The 10,753-nt window shown below is 45.6% G+C and overlaps 1 protein-coding gene across 1 annotated transcript; it reads right to left on the bottom strand.

Annotated features, from left to right (window-relative positions):
• Positions 1–1,661: 1,661 nt before the first annotated feature.
• LOC143961929 (E3 ubiquitin-protein ligase TRIM39-like) lies at positions 1,662–4,004 on the bottom strand. Its single transcript, XM_077471263.1, has one exon. It carries the CDS (start codon positions 3,946–3,948, stop codon positions 2,287–2,289), a length of 1,662 nt encoding a protein of 553 aa, XP_077327389.1. The 5' UTR covers positions 3,949–4,004; the 3' UTR covers positions 1,662–2,286.
• Positions 4,005–10,753: the final 6,749 nt, after the last annotated feature.

The following is a 10,753-nucleotide window of genomic DNA, read 5'->3' as shown; positions in this document are numbered from 1 at the left end:
AACGCCCTTAGAAAGCCTGAAGGCGGTGCTTGGTTTTCGGGGCCCCGTACGCGGCTAGGCTCCCAAAAAGTCCCATGTGGTATCCCCGTACTCAGGAGAAGCAGCAGAATTTATTTTGGGGTGTCATTTCACATATGCCCATAGCATGTGTGAGCAATATATCATTTAGTGACAACTTTGTGAAAAAAAAATAAAAAAAAATTAAAGTTTGTAATTTTCCCGCAACTTGTGGCAAAATATAAAATATTCCATGGACTCAAAATGCCTCTCAGCAAATAGCTTGGGGTGTCTACTTTCTAAAATGGGGTCATTTGTGGGGGTTTTGTGCCATCTTGGCATTTTATGGCCTTCAAAACTGTAATAGGTAGTGAGAAGTGAAATCAAAAATTTACGCCCTTAGAAAGCCTGAAGGCGGTGCTTGGTTTTCGGGGCCCCGTGCGCGGCTAGGCTCCCAAAAAGTCCCACATATGTGGTATCCCCGTACTCAGGAGAAGCAGCAGAATTTATTTTGGGGTGTCATTTTACATATGCCCATAGCATGTGTGAGCAATATATCATTTAGTGACAACTTTGTGTAAAAAAAAAAAAAAATTTTTTTTTTTGTCATTATTCAATCGCTTGAGGCAAAAAAATAAAATATTCAATGGGCTCAACATGCCACTTATCAATTTCCTTAGGGGGTCTACTTTCCAAAATGGGGTCATTTGGGGGGGTTTTGTACTGCCCTGCCATTTTAGCACCTCAAGAAATGAGATAGGCAGTCGTAAACTAAAAGCTGCGTAAATTCCAGAAAACGTACCTTAGTTTGTAGATGTGACAACTTTTGCGCAAACCAATAAATATACAATTATTGACTTTTTTTTTACCAAAGACATGTGGCTGAATACATTTTGGCCTAAATGTATGACTAAAATTGAGTTTATTGGATTTTTCTAATAACAAAAAGTAGAAAATATCATTTTTTTTCAAAATTTGCGGTCTTTTTACGTTTATATCGCAAAAAATAAAAATCGCAGAGGCAATCAAATACCATCAAAAGAAAGCTCTATTTGTGGGAAGAAAAGGACGCAAATTTTGTTTGGGTACAACATTGCATGACCGCGCAATTACCAGTTAAAGCAGCGCAGTGCCAAATTGTAAAAAGATCTCTGGTCATTTACCAGCAAAATGGTCCGGTCTGAAGGTGGTTAAACAACCCAGGTTCACCCGCCCCTATCGCATTGTGGAATTTATTCATCTAATGTGCTAAAAACACGTACGTACTGTCCAACCACTGAACAACATTTGAGGCTGTTATCTCTCTAATTTTTTTTTTTTTTGGAAGACAAAACCTCTTCATCTCTTTCAATTTGCTGCCTATGAATGTGCTTCTATACTGTCCTGATGCTAGACAATTTCTACCAAACCCATACCTGAAGCCTATATTTTGAATATTTTGTGAATAACCCCCTACTCAATGACACCCCAACACCCCCGCAACGATCCACCAGCACAGACACCTGCACTATCTACTCATTGACACCTCAAAACCAGCATGGACACTTGAAACCCCCACTCACTGATGTCCAACACCCCCCAAACTTACCCCCACCCCAGAAATCACACCGTATTCATCAATAACCAGCACTTCACATGTACAATAGAGTAAAACTTTACTATACTATAGAGAAAAAAAACTTTATTTACATTAATATCTCTTTTCCTAATTCTCCTCCCATCACCAGGACACATCTAGTGATTATAAGATACACCATCCCAATGATACATTATATTAGGATCCATTATAAAAGTGATCCCATAGAATTCTATTGGTGATCCATTCTATGGGGACACATTATATTGGGGATACATTCATGTTATAGTAATTATACGTTATTATAGTAATATCATTATATTAGTGATAAATCCCATTTTTTTTTCTTTCACTAGTAAATCTCAGGATCATATCTTCATATGTTTCCTCTGAGATGTTCACATCGATTTTCATCACTTTTATCTATTTGTAGATCTACTGTATTATTCTTTTTTTTTTTCTTCACACAATAAAATAATCAATAGAACAAACTCATTATAAATGTATTGCCATAGATAGATGGATCGATAGATATAGATAGATATAGGCCACACATTTCCTCACTGACCAATAGGAACATGGTATTGGATAGATATTCTACCCAATCACAGTGATCAGTGAGTGACAGAAGAAGAAATCTCACTTATATTTATTTATGAAAAAAACCTAGAGGATACCAACTAAAGCCACACCCATTGACTTAACGCTATTGATTAAATATTCCACCAATCCCATTCTATTCCACCAATGCCATCCACCTTCCCTGTGATGTCACCAATTTCTGGACAAATTTCTCCAAATTTCCCCCCACATAGCTTTATGCAATCTTCCCATACACATATCCCAGCATGGAGGGGCTCAGTGAAGGTGGTGGTGAAGGTGTGGAGATGTCGGATCGGGTCACACAGATCATAAAAGGAGATCCGTCCGACCCCATAATCCAGATATATCCTGACTCTGTTACTGGAGAGATTGGTGGATAAGGGGATCTCTTTATTGCCACGTCTCACTGAATACTGATTACCAGATCGGACCAAACCCCAGGATTTGTTATTAAATCCAATCACCGACTCCCGTCCTCTCCTGTCTATACTGGGGTAACACATCCCGACTCTCCAGTTATCTGATTCCCCGACATCCACTTCCCAGTAATGTCTCCCTGAGGAGAAACTCCGACTGCTCAAAACCTGAGGACAATACTGAAATCTCTCTGGTGTTTTGGGGCGCTTCTGATTTATATCTGACCAGAATACAGTTTTCCTGTCATCTGATATATGGAGATAATTATGAGCTGTGCTTACATCCAGTAATATGTCTGCAGGTTCCTGTATAGGGAAGTATACATTTACCTCTGTTATTATATCAGATAATGTGTGTAATGTATGTGAAATTCCACCCATATCCATATCCCCTCCATCATGGAGGAGCTCCTCATGTCTCTCTTTGTCCTCATTATCTCCATCCTCAGTATCACACAAGTCACCTGTGTCTGATTCCTGTAAGACAGTCAGTGGATCCGTCACGTTACACAGCTCCTCAATGTGACGCAACTTCCTGGACAGCTCCTCCTTCTTTATTTCCAGATGCCGAATTAATCCCAGCACCGGCAAGGAGACCTGTTCTGCCTGATCATATATCTCCCTCAAGACTTCTTTCTCCAGCTCTTCCAAATGTTTCCTGAGATCTCTAAACAGGGCAGTGACTCTCTCGGTGTCACCAGCTGCTTTTTCTTCTACTTTCCTCCTGTGTTCCTGCAGACTCTGGACTCTTTCCTTCATCTCCTCTCTCTTTGGCAGAAGTTTCTGCAGAACATTCCTCAATGTCTCCTTCTTCTTCTCAGAAGCCTTATTAAGTGACTCCATCTTATGTCCTTTATGTCCTCCAATCATACAACAAGACACACAGATACAGGTCTCATCCTCAGTGCAGTAATACTCCAGGATCTTCTTATGGACGGAGCATTTCCTGCTCTCCATGGACAAGGTGGGGTCACATAAGACGTGTTCTGGGGACTTTTTGTGGACTCTCAGGTGTTTGTCACACAGAGAAACCTCACAGTGCAGACAGGATCTAACAGCAAGTGCAGGATAGTCCACACAGTGAGTACAGAAGACCCCGGACACCTCCTGATGTGGCTGAGCAGACAGGAAGTTCTCCACTATGTTACATAGTGTTATGTTCCTCTGCAGTGCAGGATGACCCCTGAACCTTTTTCTGCATTCAGGACAGGAATATCCTCCAAACCTCTCCTGTGTATCCAGCACACGCTCAATACAGACCCGGCAGAAGTTGTGACCACATTTTAGGGTTACAGGATCTGTATAAATGTTCAGACAGATGGAACATTCCAGCTCAGCTCTTAGATCAGACGCCATTGTTTACAGCAGACGAGGAAATGAAATGAAGTTCTCTGACACCGGGGAAGAATGCAGTTGGGAGGGGTCACTTCCTCCTACACGGGGGGGGGGGGGGGGGGGGGCTGGGCTGGATCAGTGAAATTTGACACGGAGACCAGAGTACAGCGGAGGGAGGGTTTTCTCACAGTAGTAATGATAATCATACCTCCTAACATTAGAAGAGAGTTCAAGGGGAAAGACGGGTGTAAAGAAGAAACATGGCACACTAACGCTGGCTGTAGATGAATAGAATTTTGAACCTCCAACATCCTAACGCAAAATTTATGTGAATATTCCCAGAGCATTCAAATGCCGCTCCAAAGATTTTGCTTCCATTTAACATTTGATTTTGGAATGAATGGACTTTACCAAATGAAAACCCCATACACTGTTAGAAATGTGTTCCTTTTGAGAAAAATCTTCCATGCTGCTCCTTGGAATTTTCTCGTCACTGCGGTCAAAAAACATTAATTTGACCCAGCTAATGATTCGAAAAATGAACAAACTATCTTAGAACATTCTTTTCCTAAAATAATTCATTCAAAATTCTACCCATCTATGGGCAGCTGAATTCTGGACATGGCTGCAACATGGTAAAAAAGGAGTGTGCTTACATAGAGTCTGAGCCTAGTAGCTATCAATTTGGGATCTGGGATGGTTGGGGGGTCTGGTTAAGTGAAAGAAAGCAAGAGAAGTATGTAGGCTGCTATTGTTGACTTGCTTCTTCATTGCATCATGTTTTACTTATCACCAGGGACATTGCTAGAATCCAAAACCATCCAGGGTAGCCTTTGGTACACTTGGGGTGAAAAGTTGCAAAGTGTCGCAGTGAACAGGGCTCGTGTTTTTTTTTTTTCTTCTTGGGGTTGTTGCCTCTTGCTCACTGCCTCCCTGCTCTGATCTACAGTCTGTCCTGCGGCGGCGAGACCTCCACAGCCCCCTACTGCACCAAGACTGGTAGACTACTGCCTGACCTGCCTCTGCTGCCGACCCCTAGCTCACTACTCCAGGCTCTGGTCTGCTGGCTGGGGAGTCCCTTAACCCTCATGCTGCCAGAGCTCTGCCATGCCTGCTGTGTGCTCTGCCCAGTGCTGGATGTAACCCTTGCTGCCCACATCTTTGCCTCTGTGTGCTAGACGTAATTCTCCCCTGCCCGGCTCTCCAACTGTGTGCTGGATATAACTCTCCCCTGCCCAGATCACTACCTGTGTGCTGGATATAACTCTCCCCTGCCTGGATCTCTACCTGTAGGCCTGACGTAACTCTCCCCTGCCCGGATCTCTACCTTTAGGCCTGACGTAACTCTCCCCTGCCTGGATCTCTACCTGTAGGCCTGATGTAACTCTCCCCTGCCCGGATCTCTACCTGTAGGTCTGAAGTAACTCTCCCCTGCCCAGATCTCTACCTGTAGGCCTGACGTAACTCTCCCCTGCCCGAATCTCTACCTGTAGGCCTGACGTAACTCTCCCCTGCCCGGATCTCTAGCTGTATGCTTGACGTATCTCTCCCCTGCCCAGGTCTCTACCTGTATGCTTGATGTATCTCTCCCCTGCCCAGATCTCTACCTGTTTGCCTGACGTAACTCTCCTCTGCCCAGATCTCTATTTGTAGGCCTGACGTAACTCTCCCCTGCCCGGATCTCTACCTGTAGCCCTGAAGTAACTCTCCCCTGCCTGGATCTCTACCTGTAGGCCTGACGTATCTCTCCCCTGCCCGGATCTCTACCTGTAGGCCTGACGTATCTCTCCCCTGCCCGGATCTCTACCTTTAGGCCTGACGTAACTCTCCCCTGCCTGGATCTCTACCTGTAGGCCTGATGTAACTCTCCCCTGCCCGGATCTCTACCTGTAGGTCTGAAGTAACTCTCCCCTGCCCAGATCTCTACCTGTAGGCCTGACGTAACTCTCCCCTGCCCGAATCTCTACCTGTAGGCCTGACGTAACTCTCCCCTGCCCGGATCTCTAGCTGTATGCTTGACGTATCTCTCCCCTGCCCAGGTCTCTACCTGTATGCTTGATGTATCTCTCCCCTGCCCAGATCTCTACCTGTTTGCCTGACGTAACTCTCCTCTGCCCAGATCTCTATTTGTAGGCCTGACGTAACTCTCCCCTGCCCGGATCTCTACCTGTAGCCCTGAAGTAACTCTCCCCTGCCTGGATCTCTACCTGTAGGCCTGACGTATCTCTCCCCTGCCCGGATCTCTACCTGTAGGCCTGACGTATCTCTCCCCTGCCCAGATCTCTACCTGTATGCTTGACGTAACTCTCCCCTGCCCAGATCTCTAGCCGTATGCTTGACGTATCTCTCCCCTGCCCGGATCTCTACCTGTGTTCTGGACATAACTCTCCCCTGCCCAGATGTCTACCTGTGTGCTGGATGTAACTCTCCCCTGCCTGGATTTCTGCCTGTGTGCCCAGAACTGAATCCCCTGCACCCTGCCTGTGCTGAGAACTTACACCGCTGTTGTGCCAACCATGTTCAGCACGTGGGCCAAGGACTGAATCCCCTGCTCCCTGCCTGTGCTAAGGACTTACATTTCCATTGTGATAACCCTGTTCTACCCGTATGCCAAGGACTTAGTTACCGGTCGTACCAAACACTGCTCCACCCTGTCACTCTGTGGACTATTCCCCTTTGCTGTCCCATATTGCTGTCCTGAAGACCCCTATCCAGTGCTGTTTTTTGTGGACTAGTTCTCCTTCCGTCTCTATCCCAAGATCTCCAATAAACACCAGCCTGTCGGGTTTTCTGTGCTCTCTCTCTCTTTCTCTCTATTGCTCTATTGGGTTTACCCATTTACCCTAATACCTAATGCTTCCTTTGAAGAAATTAAGGGCTGATTTACTCTTTAGTTGATCCACTGTAGTCCGTCAATGTGCATTGTGTTAAGGCATCCAATTGTGAATGTACCGCCACCTCACCTGACTCTTTTTTAGTAACATAGCTCACCACAACACCTGAAATGTGCATTGTAAAGCAGGCGCATTGCAGGAATAAATGTGCGTTTTTCCTTGCATTGCCATAATGGACAAGTGTGAGTGGGCCCAACATATCTACACTTACCGATAGAAAAACCATATCAAATTAACCAGTGGGAGACCCAGTAATGGCAAAGCAATGTATATATTCTCTCTCTGCGAAACCGCAAAAGTGAATATGCTTGTCATGGTCTGTGGTCAAGCTCAGGGACCAGTAGCTATAGCAGTCAAGAGATTCCCACTGGCCAGCAGGATAAATAAACAAGCAGATCACCTTGGCAGATGAAGCAGGCTCATTTTGAGGCATGGGGTCGAAGCATTACCTGCTATTCATCAGAACTCCTAAAGGTGGAGATGGGTTTTGCTGCATGCCAGTAGGGATGAGCCAAACACCCCCCCGGTGCACTACAACTAGAGTATATGGGAGAGGTTGCAGTGTGGTGGCACCATCACCAGTGCCTAAGGTCCAATTTTTCTGCCCCTGTTTAACAGGGGCGTTTAATTACAATTTTTGATGCAATGCTTTGCAGCAGGGCTAATTCCTGCAATAAAACTAGAGTATATGGAAGAGGTTGCGGTGTCGTGGCACCAGCACCAGTGCCTAAGGCCCAATTTTTCTGCCCCTGTTTAACAGGGACATGTAATTACAATTTTTGATATAATATTTCACAGGAGGGCCCGTTCCTGTGCCCACCCAGAGTAACTGTGAAGACTTATAGTGTTGTGGCACCAGCACCACAACCACCAAAGGTCAATTTTTCTACCACTGTTCAACAATGGCATGTAATTACAATTCTTGATATAATCGTTCACAGCAGGGCGCTCCAGCGCCCACCAAGAGTCACTTTGAGGGCTTACAATGTTGTGGCAAAACCAACACCTTGTTCCGCCATTTCTGCAGAGCATATAGGGCAGGCCCCTACTTTCAAACATCCAACTTACAAACATCTCCTACTTGCAAACGGAAGGAGACAACAGCAAGTGAGATGAAAAAAGATGGACGACAAAACAAATTATACAGGGGTGATAACCCTTCCCTATGTTTTCCAAAAAGCTTAAAAATAGTTTTTTTGACTGGAGCTACACTTTAAAAATGTACCAGTTGAAAATTACAAACAGATTCAACTTAACACAACAAACCTACACAGTCCCTGTCTTGTTTGCACCGCCTGTATACTGCTGTTCTGAGTATATAGGGCCTGGGGGCCACACGCATTTCCTTTTTTTAATATGGGTACGGGGTTCCCCTTAATATGCGTACAAGACCCAAAGGGGCTGGTAATGGGCAGGGAGGGCTACCCATGCCATTTTTCTCAATGATTTTCAACCATATTGCAGGAACCAGATATAACAATAAAACCGCAAGCAGTTTTAAATGATGTGATTTCCGTTAAATGTCATTTTGTGCAGGGACTGTTCTAAACACGGGAAACACGTGGCACTTCACAGGCATACTACAGACACCCCCCAGGCACCATATTTAAAGGAATATTTCACTTTTTTTTTTCACTTTAACCACTTGCTTACAGGGCACTTAAACACCTTCCTGCCCAGACCAATTTTCAGCTTTCGGTGCTCTCACAATTTGAATGACAATTACTCAGTCATGCAACACTGTACCCAAATTAATTTTTTGTCCTTTTTTTCCCACAAATAGAGCTTTCTTTTGGTGGTATTTGATCACCTCTGGGGTTTTTATTTTTTGCGCTATAAATGAAAAAAGACCGAAAATTTTGAAAAAAAACGCATATTTCTTTGTTTCTGTGACAGAATTATGCAAATTATTAATTTTTCTTCATAAATTTTGGTCACAATTTATACTGCTACATGTCTTTGGTAAAAATAACCCAAATTAGTGGATATTATTTGGTCTTTGTGAAAGTTAGAGAGTCTACAAGCTGTGGTGCGAATCGCACAAAATCGATCACATCTGATGTACTGGTGGCCTATCTCGCTTCTTGTGACCCGAACAAGTCAGGAAAGTACAAATACCCCCCAAATGACCCCTTTTTGGAAAGTAGACATTCCAAGGTATTTAGTAAGAGGTATAGTGAGCTTTTTGATGTTGTCATTTTTTTCCCACAATTCTTTGCAAAATTAAGATTTTTCATTTTTTTTTTTTCTCCACAAAATTGTCATTGTAATAGGTTATTTCTCTCACGTGGCTTGTGTATACCACAAATGACACCCCCCAAAAAATTCTGCTACTCCTCCTGAGTATTACAATACCACATGTGTCGGACTTTTTCACAGCCTGGCCACATAGAGAGGCCCAACATGCAGGTAGCGCCATCATGTGTTCTAGGAACATAAGTTACACATCTAACTTGTTGACTATTTATTACACTTTTGAAGCACCAGGACAATGACACGTGACACTGATGACAGATGGCACTGATACGTGGCAATGATGACAGGTGGCACTGATGACAGATGGCACTAATATGTGGCACTGATGACAGATGGCACTAATATGTGGCACTGATGACGCGTGGCACTTATACGTGGCACTGATGACACGTGGCACTAATACGTGGCACTGATGACACGTGGCACTGAAACGTGGCACCGATGACAGATGGCACTAATACGTGGCACTAATATGTGCCACCGATGACAGATGGCACTAATACATGGCACCGATGACGCGTGACACTGATGACAGATGGCACTGATAAGTGGCATTGATGACACGTGACACTGACAACAGATGGCACGTGACACTGACAGGTGGCACTGATGACAAATGGCACTGATACGTGGCACTGATGACAGATGGCACTATGTGGCACTGACGGCAGGTGGCACTGACGGCAGGTGGCACTGACGGCAGGTGGCACTGGGGGCAGGTGGCACTGGGGGCAGGTGGCACTGACGGCAGGTGGCACTGGGGTGGATGGCACTGGGGGCAGGTAGCACTGGGGTGGATGGCACTGGGGGCAGGTAGCACTGGGGTGGATGGCACTGGGGGCAGGTAGCACTGGGGTGGATGGCACTAGGGGCAGGTAGCACTGGGGTGGATGGCACTAGGGGCAGGTAGCACTGGGGTGGATGGCACTGGGGGCAGGTAGCACTGGGGTGGATGGCACTGGGGCAGATGGCACTGCTGGGGGCGGATGGCACTGCTGGGGGCGGATGGCACTTTTTATTTCATTTTTTTAATTTATTTTTTTTCCACAATCAGAACGGCTGCCGCTGCAGCTGTTCATCTCTCCCCTCTCGCACTGTCTGTGCGAGGAAGGAGAGCGGCGCTGCGAGATGATCTCATATGTTTACATATGAGATCATCTCCCATTGGACACGCCGATCACGCTGTAAACGGCCGCTGTGATTGGCCGTTTACAGCGATCTGTGTTTGCCTGTCCCCGGGGGACACGGCGAACACAGAACTTCCGCGATGCGCGCCCGCGGCGGCGCGCATTGCGGAAGTAAACATCAGGCCGTCCAGGGACGACCGCCCGAACGAACGCGCCTGCTCTACGGCCGTCATTCGGCTATAGGGCGGGCGCGAGGAGGTTAATCGTCATTAAAATCTGTGCTCCCGCCAAAACGGCCATTTTAAAAACATTTTAGGCATTGACCCATGTCCCCTGGGGCAAGAGCCAGGTCCCCAAACTCTTTTTGGGACAGCATCTTGCATATTAGCCATTAAAATTAGCACTTTTAATTTCGAACGTTCGAGTCCCATAGACTTCAATGGGGTTCTAAAGTTCGTAAGAATTTGGGGTCCGTTCGAAAGTTCTGGTGCGAACCGAACCGGGGGGTGTTCGGCTCATCCCTAACAGTAAATAGGACCTAGCAGCTAG

This window comes from Lithobates pipiens, unplaced genomic scaffold, assembly GCF_037356315.1.
Source record: "Lithobates pipiens isolate NorthernLeopardFrog02 unplaced genomic scaffold, aLitPip1_a1.2 Scaffold_8, whole genome shotgun sequence".
In the NCBI taxonomy this organism is placed as follows: Eukaryota; Metazoa; Chordata; class Amphibia; order Anura; family Ranidae; genus Lithobates; species Lithobates pipiens.
The sequence above is the reverse complement of the archived record's forward strand: the minus strand, read 5'-3'. Positions and strand labels throughout refer to the sequence as shown.